The sequence below is a fragment of the Homarus americanus genome, unplaced genomic scaffold (assembly GCF_018991925.1).
Source record: "Homarus americanus isolate GMGI-L3 unplaced genomic scaffold, GMGI_Hamer_2.0 scaffold18547, whole genome shotgun sequence".
Lineage (NCBI taxonomy): Eukaryota > Metazoa > Arthropoda > Malacostraca > Decapoda > Nephropidae > Homarus > Homarus americanus.
Window position 1 is genome coordinate 1,480,120 of NW_024725521.1, and position 19,594 is coordinate 1,499,713.

At 36.6% G+C, this 19,594-nt stretch overlaps 1 protein-coding gene across 1 annotated transcript in view; it reads left to right on the forward strand.

The window, feature by feature from the left end:
- The first annotated feature begins 378 nt into the window (after window positions 1-378).
- LOC121865219 (methylmalonyl-CoA mutase, mitochondrial-like) overlaps window positions 379-19,594 on the forward strand; it is a 45,917-nt gene continuing 26,701 nt past the window's right edge. The window contains exons 1-14 of the mRNA XM_042364570.1: window positions 379-558; window positions 2,551-2,738; window positions 3,208-3,402; window positions 4,585-4,768; window positions 7,134-7,268; window positions 8,806-9,003; window positions 10,163-10,294; window positions 11,611-11,787; window positions 11,984-12,107; window positions 12,647-12,712; window positions 13,338-13,447; window positions 14,030-14,179; window positions 16,428-16,523; window positions 18,023-18,169. Of these exons, the coding sequence (XP_042220504.1) occupies window positions 523-558; window positions 2,551-2,738; window positions 3,208-3,402; window positions 4,585-4,768; window positions 7,134-7,268; window positions 8,806-9,003; window positions 10,163-10,294; window positions 11,611-11,787; window positions 11,984-12,107; window positions 12,647-12,712; window positions 13,338-13,447; window positions 14,030-14,179; window positions 16,428-16,523; window positions 18,023-18,169 (1,938 nt within the window). The 5' untranslated portion in view covers window positions 379-522. The remainder of the gene's footprint in view (window positions 559-2,550; window positions 2,739-3,207; window positions 3,403-4,584; window positions 4,769-7,133; window positions 7,269-8,805; window positions 9,004-10,162; window positions 10,295-11,610; window positions 11,788-11,983; window positions 12,108-12,646; window positions 12,713-13,337; window positions 13,448-14,029; window positions 14,180-16,427; window positions 16,524-18,022; window positions 18,170-19,594) is intronic.

Sequence of the window (19,594 nt, forward strand, 5' to 3'; positions counted from 1 at the left end):
TATAAAAAATGATTCTTTCGATTAACTGAAGTGAATTTCCGGATTTTTTGGGGTTGCTGTAATCTGCACGTTTACTTAATAACGTCCTTTCTTACCTTTGTATTTTTTAAATTGTATTTCTCTACTTAACTCGTTTTTATTCATATATCATCTATGTTACTATGAAGATACTATACAAAACTGGCAAAGAAAGAGTGAAATTATACGAGCCGACCACTGGCGAAGATAATAGGATAAAGTGGAAGTAAAGTATAAGTGACCGACCTCCCAAACGGCTTACGAGCTGATCAGTGAAGAGGATAAAACTAAAAAAACTAAAAACTAAAATTAATCAACCACAAGACTGTACATAATTACATCATAATATTATCTTATTACGTCACTATTGTTTCTACGGTTGTGGCTTAGGAGACTCTCACCACCTGTAGGTCTGCTTGCCTCACCTCATCTCAGCACCTGTAGGTCTGCTGCCTTACCTCAGACTCAGGGTTTGGTCACCACAGACTCTGCTGACGAAGGAAGATGGCCTTAATATTTGCTAAACAGTGTCTTCTACGAGTAAGTCATGTCATTCTTGGATAAGTACCTTTTGGTATTCATGCAGTAAATATTTCTTCGTATTATACTTTGTTTATAATATCACATCATAATTCTTACTTTTATCGCTTATATAAATGTACTGTGAAGTGTCTGCTCTTATATGTTGTACTGTGAAGTGTCTGCTCTTATATGTTGTACTGTGAAGTGTCTGCTCTTATATGTTGTACTGTAAAGTGTCTGCTCTTATATGTTGTACTGTGAAGTGTCTGCTCTTATATGTTGTACTGTGAAGTGTCTGCAGTAATAGATGGAGACATCTATTGTCAATTTTTCATGAACAGTTAATTTAAAAGTAGTGCAATTTCTCTCGTGTTTTGCAACGAACACTATCTTAGTTTGGGCAAATGTCTAAAAAAGTAATTATTTCTAAATTAAACTTAACCTAACCTTAGGTGATAAATGCAAGCAGCTGAAGCATTGTTAGAAGATTGCACCAACCTAACCAAAGAAACCTACTTAACTTTACCTAATTTCCTAGCTGTGTGGCTGCCCCCCAGACCTCCTGGCATGTTAAATAGGGTTTTTATTGATGGTAAATTTTAGTTTTGGTCATCCTGGAAATCTTATGAATTTCGGTTAGGTTAGATTTAGTTTCTGGGTTCTATGGCTAGGTTAGGTTAGGTTGGTTATGGTAGGGTAGGGTAGGTAAGATAAAAATCATTCAAAACCCATCAAAAACCGTTGGAAAAACAGGGATGACTGAAACTAAAATTACCTGTAATTTTTAATAATTTTTTTGGTACAGTAAGTCCTCGCTTAATGTCGGGGTTACGTTCCTTAAAACGCAATGTTATATGAAACAGCGTTAAGCAGATCAATTTTCCCCATAAGTAATTGATAACATACTGGAGTTATGTTCCTGAGCCTCCCTTTGCCCCATGAAATACATTACATAAACAGAAATTCAATGGCATTTTTTATAGAAAATAGTATATACAGTATATAAATAAACAAAATAATTTTGTATTGAACTTATTGGTGGGTAGAGGTGGTAGAGCGAGTGTGTGGTGGGTAGTGGTGCGGAGGAGGAGGGTGGGAGAGGAGGAGGAGAGTGGCGAGTCACGGAGACTCGGTGGGTGGCTCCTCCTCCCGGTTTAAAACCTCCATTTTCGTAGCAAGACTAGTGGTCTTATGCTGCTTCTTCACAACACCATCATCAGTAGCACTTGATGGGTGTTTGGAAGCTATTTCAAATGGTTAGAGTAAAGTGTCTAGAGCAAAAACACTTAAGCACACATGAATGATGTGGAAGCATAACAGAGACTGGTTTGAAATCGCTTGGGGATGCTGTGACGTTCCGCTAGTGAGAGGTAGCGCGCTGAGCCGAGAGATGCGTTCCACTGCCAGATGAGAGAGGGTGATGCGCCATAAAAAGTAGTCCGTGACGACGCAAAAACGACATTAAATTGAGTCGTCGGGACGTTAAACGAATTATTGGTATCTAAAGAGTAGCGACGTAGTACAGAAACAACGTTAAGCAAGGCGACGTTATATGAGGAGCAGAGTGAAGGTAAATTAATAAAAAACATCAACAGTGTCCTTACAATTTCTTCTTCTATTGAAACAAAAATAAAATGAAAAATTTTTGAATGTGTATTGCTGATCACAACTCTTAAATGATAAAGTTTTAGATTCAGAGATTAAAAAAAACCCCACAATATATAGGTTCATGGTGCTCACCAAGGCAGGGTTGCCAACTCTTACAAGTGAATCATTCCCAAATTCAAAGATTTATTACAGCGTTTTACAGATTATTATGAGTTTATTTAGGTTTACAGAATTTTACAGATATGACAGCTTTTCCATATATATTATATTTACATAATTTTGGGTTTTTGGCTTATTTATAATATATAAAAGGGCCTAGTCCGGGCCCCGAGGAAACGGCCCTGCCCCCCCCTCCCCTATGACTATGCCCCTGTGTGATTCTACTGTAGGTATCATTTACAGAATGGTCGAGTAGCAGCAGGGCCAGCATGCCTGTCAGCATTCTGCCACACTGAGGCTGGCCTGAATGCAGAATGGACTAAGCTGGCTAAGAAACAGCTCAAGGGGATTGACCCTGCAAAGCAATTGATGTGGCACACTCCAGAGGGCATCACAATTAAGCCTCTCTACACTCCTGATGATGTTAAAAAGTTTGTGGACATACTGTACTACTCACTGTTTCTGTTGTGTAATCCCATTTCTAACCACTTGTAATAAAACCAACATAACTAGAGGTGCTCACTTCTATGCCTGTACAGAACTTTGATCTTAACGTGGGTGGTCTTGAAAATAATCCACAGGTCAATGTATTTATAAATAAAATTGACATCGGGATTATATTCTGAAAGATCAAATTTATTTTTCATTGTTTTATCAGATTTAGCTCAGGTACTTGTTATTATTACTATGTTATTCTCAATGAAAGACTAATAGGTTTACTGAAAAACATACAAAATGGACATCACAATCATTCTTATTGTTATCTCATGTTTTGCTGTGATAAATGGCTAACCACTTGCATGTTGCTATAAAAGTAAAGCGTAATGCATTAGGTGTACAGTATGTGTAATATGAATATTGTATGTTTAGTTTTTACTAAGTCCATTGTCATTTTTTCAGTCAAACACCAGAAATACCAGGGAAGTTTCCCTACACCCGTGGACCTTACCCAACTATGTATGCCAATCGTCCCTGGACCATTCGACAGTATGCTGGCTTCAGTACTGTAGAGGAGAGCAATAAGTTCTATCTTGATAACATCAAAGCCGGACAACAAGGACTCTCTGTTGCCTTCGATTTAGCGACTCATCGAGGGTAAGTTAAATACAAATACGGTACACTTGAATATCAAGAATCCAAAATGCAAATAGATAATTTCAGAAGCTTGATGTAAATACTCCAGGAACCCATATATATAGTACAGTAAACCCTTGTTATTTGCGGGTTTACCACTTGCAGTTTTGACTATTCATGGTAAGTAGATGGTGGCTAACTCCGAGCCTGTGCAGGAGCACTGCGAGCCACCACCACATGCTGACAGCGTCTCCTCTCCCTTGTGTCTTGTTTGTGCTCAACCATTGTTCACAGCATCTCTCGTGTTGAGCTCAAGTGGCCCTAAAAAACTGCCTAGTGCTAGTGATGCTAGTGCAGTGAAACATAGAAGGCAAAAATCAGTGGTGACCCTGACAAAGAAAGTTGAATTATTAAATAAGTTAAAGGAAGTCATGAGCACCGCTGCAGTTGGCTAGTTGTGAATGAATCCATGGTGCGGTACATTATGAAGATAGAACAAGTGATTCATGACTCTGTTGCAGTGAGTGCTCCTACAAGTGCTAAAGTGTCACAGACTGTGAGTGATAAGAACATAATGAAAACAGAAAAAGCAAAGATCTTGGTCATGGGGTTTACTTGAATTTTTTTGTACAATTTCCACTTTTATTTAACACTAACCACTGTATGTTTTCTTCTTGCATATTACAGGTATACTTGACTGCTCTCAGTACCGTAACTCTTGCTTCTGTTTTCAGACATTTTAAAGACAGCACACCTGGTTAGAATCCACAACTCTTAACCAATGCCTAGGAAACATGTAAGGACTGTGCCATCAACTGACTGACCAAGCTGAGGTCAGCTGATGAGATTTGGTGGGAGTTTTGAAATTGAAAATACCCGTAGTCTACTTTGAAAACTTATAATTTCCAATTTTGTATTTCTAATACTCAAGTGTACTGCAAAGATTATATGGCTCTGGCAAGTTTTGGGTTAAGATCTATGCTTGTTTTGTGAGCAGGCTTGACTTTACAGACATGGCCAATTCTTGTAGTACTGTACTGTACTGTACAGTATACGTACTGTAAATGCACTGGATATATAAAGAAAAAATGTATAGATGCTACAAATATAGAGGAATGTAAGAACAAATATTAAGGTAAGGTAAGAATTTTAACTTGGTGCCTCATATTGTCTGTTTCATCTTCTTGTATAATTCTTTAACAGGTATGACTCCGACAACCCTCGAGTTCATGGAGATGTTGGCATGGCAGGAGTTGCTATTGATACTGTTGAGGATATGAAAACCCTTTTCAGTGGCATTCCTCTTGACAAGATGTCTGTGTCCATGACAATGAATGGAGCTGTTATCCCAACAATGGCTATGTTTATTGTTGCTGCAGAAGAACAGGTAAAGAGATATATTAATATTATTTAACTTATACCTTTCACTGTATACCTCAAACTAAGTTCTTTTTAAATGCAACTACAGGTAATTCTTTGTTTTCTGAATGTGCTGAATCTGAAAATTTGGTTACACATTTTTTCATGATCCGAAAATGATCTTCACATATCTGAAAGATGGTCTAATTAAAAATCCAAATCACCCCCTGTGGTGAGCCCTGACAGCTCTCTACCCTTCTGTAAGGTAATTTACCAACTGTATAATGTATTTTATTTAGTTTAACAATAACTTTATAATAGTTAGGTTCTAAACTACAGTAGTTGGGTTCTTTGCTGTTCATGAACTAATTTCACTTCTAATAGCCAGAATTTATTTTCTGCTGAAAAAATTCTGGGAAAACGCTCTCCATTCACGTTATTCCAAAAACGCTTAAATCAAACGCGCGTAAAATGCGAGTTACCTGTACACAAAGATTGATACAATAAGCTCTAATACCCACTCATTTCATCCCAGATACTGTTGGATAATTTTTTTGGAAAAATCCCTAAATGGCAACTGTAAGCTGATGGGAATCAGTCCAGTCTTTATGGTATTGTAGGAGATACCGACTGCACCCTACCCCCCCTCACCAAGAGATCACTACATATACGTGTATAGTTCATGAAACAAAAGTCAACTTGTGGCATGATGGATTACTCATTAATGAGTAATATGGTATACAGTGGTCCCTTGGTTAACGAATGGTTCGGTTAATGAAATTTCGGTTGACGAATTACCTCCCATAAGAATCTTCAATTCGGTTAACGAATAAAAATTTGATTAATGAAATCCCTACGAACATGACGTTTTGTTGTGAGCATCAGCTGATGGGCTAGTCTGCCAATTCAGTAATTCAGTAATCTGTTCTATGCTTACATTCGTTTCCAGTGGAGTAAATATCAAGAAAATTGTGCTCTTTAATATTTGTGCAAAATGAATACTAAAATTTTAGTCTAGTGCAAACTATTGCATGTTTACATTCAAATTAATCACTATCTTGTAAGAATTCCAGCAATGTAAATTATATTCTTTCTGGTCACTTCTATGAAATTTTATAAGCAAAAAACAAAAACTCAATCTAAAGGACATAAATAAGCAAATAAATACTTCCCTAGACCTTGAGCCAACTGTCAAACATGTCATGTTACCCTCCTCCCTCGTCCCTCCCTCCCTCCCAGCAAAGGTTTGGTGATTTTATAGTAAGCTTTAAGTTTTTATATTATATAATATCACAGACTAAAGTTAGAATATAATTTGCATTACTGGAATCCTTGCAGGACAGTGAATAATTTGAATATAAACGTCATATATTTTTGCACAAGAGATAAAATTAATCACCTGTATCACATTACAGTTGTGATTTAAGAGTAAGAGTTTATATATATATATATATATATATATATATATATATATATATATATATATATATATATATATATATATATATATATATATATATATATATATATATATATATATATATATATATATATATATATATATATATATTGACAATTTAAATTTTAGGAGTGTTTCTGACTTTTATGCATTTTTGGCTTTACTTTGTATGTACTTTTCTGAGCTGGACCCTATTGCCCAATATCCCATTGAAACAATGGTATCCGGTTAATGAGCGACTCTGTGGAGCAATTGTGTTAGTTAACGAGGTTAGTTTTCAACTTGTAATTTTGGGTTTACAGTACTGTATAAACCTTTCTTCATAATTTTTTATTCAGTTTACAAGCACACAATCCAACATTCAGATTGTGAGCACACACACACACACACACACACAGTAATTTTTTTTTATTATTTATTTATTTATTATTTATTTATTTTTTGTGTGTGTGTGCGTGCACAATCTGAATGTAGGATTGTGTGTGCTTGTAAACTGAATAAAAAAATTATGAAGAAAGTTAAGTTTATACAGTACTGTAAACCCAAAATTACAAGTTGAAAAAGTAACCATAACACAACTTCTACTTCAGCCTTGTGGGGAGAGTGCTCGGGGGATGTGGCTGCCTCAGCTGACTCCCGGGGCCGCGCGATTTGAATTTTTACCGGGACTCAAATTTGTATAAACGAGGGAAGCTTTCACAACACAAATAAGCGGTGGTATTTTCAGAAATCCCTATAAGATAATTTTTTTACCCAAAATATTTTGTACCTGTACTCATTAAGGAACAAATTTTACGTAGAATTTATTGAGGTACGTAAATGTTTTATTATTTTTCTTTAATGTGTGACAAGTGCTCAAAAGTGGACGAGTATAATGTCAATAACTTAAACAATACCTTGTACTGTATTTATTTTGTCTTAATTTTTCTTACAGAATGTTAAACAAGAACAACTCTCTGGGACAATTCAGAATGACATTTTGAAGGAGTTCATGGTACGCAACACATACATCTTCCCACCATCACCATCAATGCGGATTATTGGAGATATCTTCAGCTATACAGCAAAGGTCTGTGAGAGAAAGGTGTAATAAGATTTGTATTTCTGTTATCCTGTGCTATAATTGTATTCATATCTGTTAATCTGTGCTATACAGGCAATGGCCGCTATACAATGTATCAATATGTGCTTGATCAGTTTTATGATGCAAAAAAATTAGCACCATTTACCACTATGCGAGGGCTAAACGTAAATTTTACAGTGTTCGCTACCTGAATGGTTTTAAATTATAATGTCACTGCTATGAAGAGGTGATGTGCAGTAACTCGCAACATTCCGAGATATGATGACACAATCTTGGAATGGCATAACACATCTGACCCACGGGATGTGTGGAAAGTTCTGCCCTTCCCGGTGATTGCCACGCTAAGCAGTTGAACGCGTCACATCGCCCAGATGATGGTTTGCATGTGGATGAAACTATTCTTCGTACATAATAATGATAAAATATACTGTACCAGTAAATGTGAAGAATGCATAATAATAATAATAATAATAATAATAAATAAATTAATAAAGAAAAGAATAGAACCATGATAAATTGGATTAATTGGGGCAGACCCCAGCCTGAAAAATATGAAATATGCCCCGGTTTTTCATTGATCAGTTGTCTAAGTGCAAATGTCGCCCAGTCGAGCCCTTATGTATCAATTAATTTTAAAATAGAAATTATAATGTAAAATGTTACAAGACAATGGTTTAGTAGTGCTGTTATTGTATGTGCTGTGTAAGAGTCTTGGCATGTCACCTCACCACCTGACTCCTGAACAAACTCTTCATCAACTTCTTCAAATCCTACAATGTGCAAGGGCAAGCTAACACATTCACACACACACACCGGAATTAAGACAACAAGCATCCATCTCTCTAATCACCCACACCTTCCTGCTTTCTCACTCCATATTTTAAAATGTTATGTAATGTAATGTTGAAGGGATACAACTTTGCTCATTTATACTTATACTTATCACAATCTCCCTAAAAATACTTAGGTTTTGTGTTTCTTCAAGACATCTTCAGGTCATGAGACACACTAATCCCCACCCATGAAAGGGTGACCTGACATTCTATCAGAAGGTCAGTAATATGAGACCACTAATCCCCTACCTCCACCTGACATTGAGTCAGGTCAGGTCCCCCCCCCCCGACAATACGTTAACTTTTGTCTTTATTCAAGACATTTTCAGAAAATTCTCTCGATTTTCAACCTCGAAAATTTGTTCCTAAAGCCGGAAATTTTTGGAAAATTCCGGCTTTGGGAATGATTTTCTGAGCAAATTTCAATTCCGGCTATTGGAGATTTCCGGGTTTGAGGGATTCCGGCTAACGGAGATATTGCTGTACACAGTTTTTCTTACGTCTTTTTTATTGTTTTATTATTTATAAAGGTCAAAAATTATTTTTGGAAAAGTTGATTTTTCTTGTTTTACCCCTGCGACGGGGGTACGGCTAGCGCCACTCTATCCCGGGGCGTAGGGGTTAATAAACAGGTGTTATTATTTTGTGGATTTTTTAAAGCCTGTATTTACTTACAAAAATCATTTCAGCACATGCCTAAGTTCAACAGCATCAGCATCAGTGGATACCACATGCAGGAGGCTGGTGCAAATGCTGTGCTGGAGATGGCCTTCACTTTGGCTGATGGCTTAGAATATTGCCGCACCGGCTTGTCTGCTGGTCTTGCTATTGACCAGTTTGCTCCACGTCTCTCCTTCTTCTGGGGCGTTGGAATGAATTTTTATATGGTGAGTGATGTGTCATATATAATTTGCTCCTGGGGAGTTAGAACAGGTATTTATGTCAAAAGTTGTGTTGATAAGTAATTATTTCTTTAAAAAATTTAGAGAGGTGGCGGATAAAGAGGTTTTCTGGTTGGGTGATCCTCACTCTTAGGATCCCCCAATAACTCCTACAATGCACAGTGCTACAGGCTGACCTCACAAATTCTCTTCTCACAATAACGAACTTCTTTAACACTTATTCCACTCCTGAACGACTTCACCAACACCAAGGATGAACTGCAGAACCTAGAGAGTGGCACCGATAGTGAGAGCGAGGACGAGGAACACGAACAAGATTGGGCGGACCATGAAGTGCGGGTCAAACAGTTCTGGAAGCTGTTTAACGTGAAGAAGGCTGTTGATTTCTTGGTGGAGGCATGGGGACAGCTGTTTGTGGCAACGATTTGTCACACTTGGCGGCATTTGGAGGCTTCCGGGAAAGAAACTTGTCATAGAAAACTATTGTGATTTATATTAGTTCTTTGTCATAGAAAATTGTTGATAACCTTCTCAATTTTTTATTATTATTAAATTAACGTTATTTTACTCAGGTATAAAGTAGAGTGGAGGCACCCAATAATGTGTCTTGACAAAATGAGCCACAGAATAATGAGGCACCACCTAATTATCATTTATCTGGACAACAATGGGTAATGATGCTTTAACATGGTTGAAAGCCGCTGCACCCGATTTAAACAAATTGCAGCGGATTGGTAGTTAATGTAAGGGACTGCAATAGCCTGGACCACGGCAGTTAGTGACTGCTTCACTTTAAGTCAGACCTGTAATTTTCTCACTTTTAACTCATCTGTAGTGTATATGACCTGTATTTTTTTTTATAGAATAAAATCATTTAGTCCTATTTAGTGTCATACCATTTTTAGTTATTGTTTTTACAATTTTCAGTGTGTATGTTCTGACATTTAGACCTAGTGGCACTGTATATTTAACACACAAATCTGTGTCTTAAATAGTAATGTGAGCCCTGGTGGTCCCTAACTCTTGTTATTCTGGTTGTAATATTTACTGTCATTCATTGTTTATTTATTACACTTTCTTTAGTAATCAGTGCTTTGTAAAATGCCGAGTGACTTCCTTTGCTTATAATTGTATTATTTTACAGGAAGTTGCCAAGATGAGAGCTGCTCGTCGCCTGTGGGCACATCTAATTGAAAGCAACTTTTCTCCAAAGAATGAAAAATCTACAATGTTGAGAACTCACAGTCAGACTTCAGGATGGTCTCTTACAGAACAGGTATGTCATCTTCAGTGTACTGTTGTATAGCAGATCCTGTATACTGTGCTGTACTGTCTGCCACTGTAGGTACATCATCTATTAATGTACAGGGGGTTGTCTCTATACATTTTACTGGTACAGTGCACCCTCATTTTTCATGGATTTTTTATTTACGATTTTGCCTATTTGCAGATTTTCATTACATGTATTTTTATTGCACAGGTGTTACTGATTTCATATGCGGTTGATTGTGCGTGAGAATGAGTTTCTGCAAGAAACTGCGTAGCTTCCCGTTTCACTCGTGTCCCTTGCCATACTGTATACAGTATACATCTCGCTGCGACCCGTGTGTTTTGTGCTCGTAAAATCCCATCACGGCTCCAAAACATCCTTCTAAAGGTGGTGATAAGGGCGGTAACACACCAAAGAAGACTAAGAGAGATGAGGTATGTGGCATGCAGTAGGGCACTTCACTTCACAAACAAAAGACACGAATCAATTGAACATGTGATGGCGAACGTGAACTGTAAACATTGCATAACCCCGCGCCGCATTTAAAACGTTGAGGATGGAATCAAAACATTGAGGATGGAATCGCGCTATAGCCAACATTCGTATGCAAAAGTTCGCGTTTTACAAACAGCGTTCCCCTATTCATCAATCGCGTTGCAACCAATTCGAATTGACAAAACAAACATTGCAGCAGAAATGACTGTAACTGATATGAGGACTGTGACGTCATTCAAGACGGTGGCCAGCATTCAGCTTGCTGGATCTCGTGTTCAGCTGGGTGGAACTCGCATTCAGCTGGCTGGATCTCGCGAAATTCACGATATTTTACGCCAAATATAAGACTTGGTTACATTAGGCAGTGCTCGTGGAATTCAAAAACGCAAAATGAAGTCACGCGAAATATGAGATCTTACTGTACTGTATTTTCTGTATTCATAAGGCACACTACTACAGTATAAATTGAATTGACTTTTCCACAAATTCTGTGGTTACATAACAATGGAATTAGCACTCAGTGGTGTAAAAGGTGACTGACATATTTTGGCATCATAGAAACTTTACACTTGTAGGCCACTTTTATAACTTATTATGTATATTTTATGGATAAAATATACAGTACATACCGTATTAACTTGAGTTAGTAATTGTTGTATATGAAATTTCTTTGTTTTTTATTGTGTTTTTAACTTGGATTATTTTATTTTAGTCTTTTAAGCCTTACTTTTAATTCACTGACATACGACCTAAGCTGTTGTCACCAAGGCTGTAATTACCACAGTCAATCAATCAATCAATTAATTAATTAATTAATTGTATTGCAGGACCCATATAACAATGTCATCCGTACAACAATAGAAGCAATGGCTGCAGTGTTCGGTGGTACACAGTCACTTCATACAAACTCCTTTGATGAGGCCCTTGGTTTACCCACCCCCTTCTCTGCTCGTATTGCTCGCAACACCCAAATTATTCTCCAAGAAGAAACCGGAATCCCAAAGGTCAGATACTGAAGATCAGTTCTGTGCATACTTAAAGTGATTGTTTCATAGTATATTTGTATAACTTTGTTGTATGAACTATTCATTTGTTTAATTTAGAACAGTCTAAATTGTGACTAATATTTTGTAAAAAAAAAAAAAAAAAGTGACATTAATCATTGTTAATTTTCTCATAGCTGATATATAATATTTTTAGGTAATTGATCCTTGGGCTGGGTCATATGCCATGGAGGCTCTGACTAATGAAGTGTATGAAGCAGGAAAGGCAATTATTGATGAGGTGGAAAGTATGGGTGGCATGGCCCAAGCTGTGGCTTCAGGTGAGATAATAGTGACTGATTACTTGTACTGTATGCGATTAAAACTTGAGCATCTAAGGCTGATGGTAGGGGCTTAACCCTTAAGCCCCGGGTTAGGGTGCTGCTGGCAGTACCCTCCCGCTGGGATAAATCGAGAAAAAAAAAACTTAAAAAAAAATAAATAAATGGGAATAGGCGGACGTTCTGGAACATTACCCGGGTCCTAAGGTTTAATTGTACTTAAGGTGGATAGTATTGTTTCATGCTTGTATGGCTTTTCCTGCCATAGTGGAAGGGGACCCAGAGTCAAGAGTAAATAAATATAGATTTTTTCTTCACTTGCTATCACGCCAGCTTTAACTTCTGTAACAGACTCGGTCATCTTTGGCATTATCCTTCAATTACTCTCTTATATCTCCTGTAATGCTATTGTAAGTATAGTACAGAGTACAAGATTATCTTTTACAGACATCCTTGTATTTGTTTTTGTTTAGATAAAATAAAAGCTGCAAATGTTTGATGAACCAATAACATTCAATTTACTGTGGAATATTTTTCAGGTTGGGCAAAGTTAAAAATTGAAGAGTGTGCTGCTAAGAAGCAGGCAATGATTGACAGTGCGAAAGGTAAGTTTTGTATACCGTACACTACTTTGTTAAAAGATTAACAAAGAATTAGACATAAGCTGTGTCAACACTGACTTGTTATAACTCACTCTTTCAGGAATAATATTAGTTCATAGAGCATCTACCAAAAAAAATAGATGTACAGCGGTCTCTTAATTAACGAACATAATTGGTTCCACAGAGTCGTTTGTTAACCGAAAATTTCGTTAACTGAATCTATTATTTCAATGGGATATTGGGTAATTGTTTCCAACTCACAGAAAAGTACGAATTACCTTAATTGTGGGTGTCACTTTAAATCAATAATCTTAAATTTAATCGCTTTAAATCGACGTTCTACTGTAACAGATTCTACTCTCCCTTACGACCAAATTAGTCTTTGTGATAATTGATCTCTGACACTTCTGATATTGTGAAGAAAGTTTTCCTTTCACCCTATCATGTCATGTCAGAGACTCAATAATGGAATTTTATAACTTTAATTGTAAGAGATTGATAGTAAGACAAAGAAAATTCCTTATTACTTTGTATAAATTTTATGTTTATGATTTATTGGGCCACCATGCTGATATTTTTGGATTCTTCAGTTACTATGTGTGTCTTATATTGAGAATTATTTTCCCAGAGGTTATTGTTGGAGTGAACAAGTACAAATTGGAGAAGGAGGACAAAATTGACGTCCTCATGATTGACAATAATGAAGTTCGCACTACCCAGATTGACAAACTAAAACAGGTTTGTTTTTAGCAATTATTATTAAAACTCTTGGATGGTTAATACTTTTATATTATAAGATATAGATATACTGTATATTATATAGAAAGTGGTATGTAGGTGATCAAATTAAATGAAAGAACTAACACGGAATACTGTACTGTACGGTATATTATGTGGTGGATATATCGGGGAAGGTGTTTGATAGAATCAGTAGAGAGAGTGCAGTACAGTACTCTACTGTACTGTACTCTCTCTATAACAATAAAGAGCACACTGGAGAAATAACAGTGTGGGCTCAGAGAAGGAAGGGGATGTGTGAATCAGAACTTTGCATTACAAGACAATAAGAAGTAAGGGTAGAGTATTATTATTGTTTCGGTCATCCAGCAATTTTAGGATTTTAAGATTAGGTTAGGTTGAAATTATGTTTTCTGGTGGGTTTTTTATGTGTTTTGAACAACTTCCAAATAGGTGGGTGACCGAAACGATATTTCTTTAATTCTCTTGAGCTGGAAGTATTTTGTACCACTTCAGAAGTTGAAACCTTATGGTGTATTACACATGTAAGTGCTGCTACTGTACACCATTATCTTTTTGTAGGTAAAGGCTTCTCGGGACGCTTCAGCAACAGGGGCAGCTTTAGCAGCCCTAGAGAAGGCTGCACTAGGTGATGGTAACTTGTTGGCTGCTGCGGTGGAGGCCGCTCGTGCACGTGCATCCCTCGGTGAAATCTCAACAGCCATGGAAAATGTATGTTGTGTGAAAGCTCTGGGTAAACTTTTTTGTCTTAATTTGTGATTTGCATATTAGAGAGGATTTATTACAAAAGAAGAGGAGTAAGAGCAGTGGTTTCTGACCTTTTTGTGCTGAGACCCTAAATTTGCCACCTACAGGATCTCAAAACCCTCAGGCATATGATGAATACACTGTATTTAAATGTGTATGTATTTGCAAATTAATATCTATAGCATATTTACAAGGACCAGATTAACACTGTTGGGTTTGGGGAGGTGTGATACACTGTTGCTCACCTCACCACATTTGACTGCACCACATACAGAGATAATTGTATGTAATGAGTCATAACAAGCTTGCTCTTTGAGATAAAAAGGGTGGATTTGTTGCATTGGCATTGTAAATAACTTATCTAAAAACAGTTCTATATGAGTAATCATGATAAAATAATTATTTCTCTAAGTAAGTGCGAGTAGAACACAGAAGTTTTGTTTATGCTCAATGAAAATGTTTATACTATACATCACTTTATACCTTTGTTATTTTATGTGATTGCAATATGAACGTTATTCCATTATAAAGCATACATTTTTAGCAAAAAAATAATTATAGAAGAAAAGTTGTGACAAAATTAATATTTTGCTAGGTAATAGTAGTGTAAATTTTGCATTCTGAGGAGCACACCCAGGCCAAGTACAAATTATTCATCTTTTCCTCCAGGCGCAGAAGATAATTGTACAGTTGGCCACAAGAATAAGTATACACCTACGGTTCATGTTTGAGATAAAATATCTGGTAACACAGTTAACTACGTGGTGGTGAAATAAAAGATCAACTGTTGAGGAGCTTAGCGCTTGGCAACACTGGTGTATGTTACCACTCCTTTCCACTCCATCTCTCTTCTCACCCACACCTTTCTGCTTTCTCACTCCACATTTTAAAATCTTATGTAACATAATGTTGAAGGGATATAATGTGATAAGTGTAAGTATAAAATATACTGTATTTTAGCTTTCATGTTTATTCAAGACATCTTCAGGTCCTGAGACCTACTAATCCCCCACCCAACAGTGGGTGACCTGACATTGTATCAGGTCAGTAATAGGAGACCACCAAAATACCCTACCCTACCTCAAATTGACATTATATCAGGTCAGGTCAGTTACATGAGATCCACTAATCCCCCACAGCTCCAAGGGAGTGAAAAATACCAGTCCTTGCTGTAACACACAGCTTCATTCACGACCATTTTATATAGATTTTTATTTTAGACTTTTGGAAGACTCCCCAGCACACAGAAACATTTTGAGGATGTGGGCTAGTGTTTGTCTGGGCACAAAGTTTTTTTCAATAACCAGAAATATTTCCGGGGATGGGGGATTTTTCCGGGTTTAAGAAAGTCGTCCGGTTAGCCGGAAATCTTTCATCCCCGGAAATGCTTTGCACCAATTGTTCTGGCTAACGGGGATATCACTGTATACTGTACTATCCAACACATTAAAAACATTAATAAAATACTATCTTGTTGAAAATATGCAGCTAAAACTATTAAGTAAAATCTAAATTAAAGTTTAACACATCTGCTATTTGCAGATGTGGATGCCTTCAAACGTCGCCATAGCCATCAGCCGATCCACTACACTCCCTCTGCCGCTCTCACATATAAATAAATGTTTATTCCCTTTATGTTTCAACCTTATGATAGTTATTTCCTTTACTTTTTTTTAACATGATGTGTGTAGAATTGTGTACATGTAACTGGGTATAAAAAAAGTGAAGAATAATTAAGTTTATTTGAAACTATGAGTTGAAAAATAACCATAACATAACTCATCCCAGCTCATACTGCGAAATCTCACTGGCACGCGGAGAAATGCTTATTCTCTTTATTATAAAAAGTGAACTAAGTTATGTTTACCCGAAATTAAGAGATGAAAAATATTCTCAGCCTGGTAGAAAGTGTGCTAGGGGGATGTGGCCACCCCAGCTGACTCCTAGGGGCTTGCAGTTTGAATATTTGCTGGGACCCAAATTCATATAAGTGGAGGAAGCTTTCATTAGACAAAAAAAAAAAAAAAAGCCAATTTAGGAAATTTGTAAAAGTGAATTTTTGTATCTAAAATGTTCATATATTGAGGGATACCTTTATAAATCATTATTATGGTTTTACATAAAAAAAAAACAGGAGACAGTGTATTCACTTTAGGACATAAAAAGGTACAGTACTTCTTATGGTACTTCCTGAGGAATGTTTTTTTTTCAGGTATTTGGTCGTCATGTTGCTTCAGACAGGTTGGTGTCTGGCGCTTATAAGACAGAGTACGGTGATCAACATGAACTTGATGCAGTGACAGCCAAGGTAAAATATTTTGTAAATAAAATTATTGTATTGAATATACAGCGGTCCCTCGATTAACAAACACAATTGGTTCCACAGAGTCGTTTGTTTATCAAAAATTTTGTTAACTGAATCTATTATTTCAATGGGATATTGGATAATTGGTTCAAACTCACAGGAAAGTATAAATACAAAGTACAGGTGCTCCTCTACTTACGAACGAGCTACGTTCCTGAGGCTTGTTTGTAAGTCCAACTTTACTCTTGTAGATACCAAACATATTATAAAAAATGTAAAGATTATGGATATTTAGTACAGCTATACCCTTTAATACAGCCTTAAAACCTGGCTCACTCTTCTCCTCTTAGGTAATGTTTGTTCTATCTGGAATTTTCTTCAAAATAATCCAGTCACATCCACATTAAACACCTGTTCTGGCAGGTAACCACCCCTCAGTGATGATGTTTGTATCTCTAAAGTTTGTAAGTTGAACGTTCTTAAGTAGAGGAGCACCTCTAATATAATAATTGTAATCCCGATGATCACTTATTATTATACCTAAACCAAGTATCATTGTTTACTATGAAAAAATAAATTAGATAAAGTTTCGACAATAGTCGACATGGATAATATGTCCTGCAGCTAATCATTGCATATTTGTTAGGAAACAGCAGGCTCTGCTGGGCAGCACTTACTAGTTGTATATAAAAATGCATACAGTATTGCAATTCACTCGTTTTGTCCCTTTGACCATGAAATGAAATTTCACTCTTTGGTCAATCATTTATATGTTGTAAGTTATTTAAACAAAGTTGATATATTTAAAACATCTTCTATGCTTGGGCGATGTTTTAAACTGAGAGAGACCAACTCTTCGTATACTGTATTATAAGAGAGGGTTTTTTTAATAAAGTTCTGTAGCTTACACTGATGTGTGCTTGAAAATGGTTGATAGAATAAATGCATTATTTAAGAGAAGATTTAGTGTGTGAAAATTAGATCTAGTCTTTGCAGGCTCAGTCATAAAGAATATATCCTTAGTATTTTACAGATGGGCTGGGATGAAAGTAGAATTATGATTCCACAAAAAAAAAAAGGTGTTGAACCCTTGAGAAGGAGTTATCTTTTTTGTTTGTGCAGGTCAAGCTGTATGACATCTTGGATGGCTGGGTCAGGCATCGCCACTCACAACTGGAGCTGTCACGGGAAGTTGAGGCATGACTGACATTACACACACATGTTCTCTAGCATCATTAACCCACAGAAAAGCCTGCCATGTTTTTTCAAGACCCAACAGTTTGGCTGTTGATCTGTTGTGTAAAAGCATTTTCATGTTATGTTCAAATAAGAGTGAAGGAGATGGATAGGCAGGTAGTAGGACAGAGTGAGGAATAGGGGCAATAAATCATTGAGAAAGGATATACTTTAAGTAAAATGATATCCTGAGTTAGTGTACTGTAGGTGTCTGGAAAGTATGATTGTTGACACACACTTACCTGTGACATTTATGTTCTTGACAGATTGATGACTTCATTGAAGCTGAAGGTCGTCGCCCAAGGATCCTGGTGGCTAAGATGGGCCAGGATGGTCATGATCGTGGTGCTAAAGTGATCGCCACTGGTTTTGCTGACATTGGGTTTGACGTGGATGTTGGACCACTGTTTCAGGTAATATTGATAACCCTCCTCCCCCCTTTTCTTGTAGTAAATACACAATTTGCCGAGGACACGGTTAGTTGGTGGCATGAGGGTGATCCCCACCCCACCCTGTTTTTTTTTTGTGTGTGTTTTACTGTATATGAAGGGTATTGGTATTAATAAGCTCAAATTATTACAGCAACATATCTTTACTATTTAATAAATAACAAATAAACAATATTTTGTTGAGTTACAGAAAGAATGACAGGCAGGGGTGGGGGGTGAGCGGTCAGTTTCTCCCACTAAGGGTGTCCATCCCTCCACCACCAGTTGCTTTATGTACAGAACTAATCAAAGAATTTATTTGAAACACACTGTAACATTCAATGCCATAATATCCTGACCACTGGGGTTAGTTATACAGATTTTTCCCTGTGAAAAAGCCATAATTTTGAGCAACATATTACTGTACTCACTTTGTACTAAGCTACATCTGAAATTGCCTAGCTTATACTGCAGACGGACAGGGGGGGACCTAATTGAGGGGTTTAAACATCTCAAAGGGCACTACTCAGTCAAGTGCCCTTACCTGGAACTGGCAAATGCTCGCCCCACAAGGAGTCACAGCTCAAGGTTGGAAAAGCCACAAGTCCAGAAAACTGTGAGGGCGAACTTTTCGGAGTGAGAGTTGTGAACTCTTGGAGCAATCTGCCAGGTTGTGTTGTGACAGCACCGAGTGTGAGCTATTTCAAGGCGAGATTTAACAAGTACTGGAGCAGGTTCTGTTACATTCAGGAGTCAGTGTGCCAGGCATGGGGCAATTAAGTTTCAAATTTAACTAGTTAAGTCAAGATAATTTTCTCTTTTTTTTCCAGTTAAGTTAACCTTATTTTTTAAACATTAACTACAGTAATTAAGTTCAGATTTTTTTTTCGATTAAGTTAAGTTAACCAGTCTGTCAAATTTGCTAAGGGGAATTTTCATGTGGATAAAATAACTTAATATTCTGTAAATGTTTTCCAGAAGAGTCTTTGAATACCTGAATAGTGAGGCAGTCTGGCACACTACCGGTACTTCCTTGGTATGAATAAATCTTGAGATAAAATAATTATAAATTCTTGACTTTTCTACTTTTTACTCAAGTTTTTCACAGGTAAATAATTTTATTATTTCAGTATGAAAAACCAAGTTAGACTTTTTTACTTGAAAAATTATATAAGATTAGAATTCTGCATATCAAATAAATAATAATCACAAAGTATAAACTCAAACTTTTTCATCACATATTTATTACACTTTATAATGCTTAATATATTGGATACCCACTGGGCGCAAGGGCTGGTGTGTTATATATTATTTTTATAAGGAGTTAATTGATAATTAATCGAAGTTAATAAATTAATTTCCCAAATTTTGATTAAGTTAAACTGTTATTTCAAAAGTTAACTAGTTAAG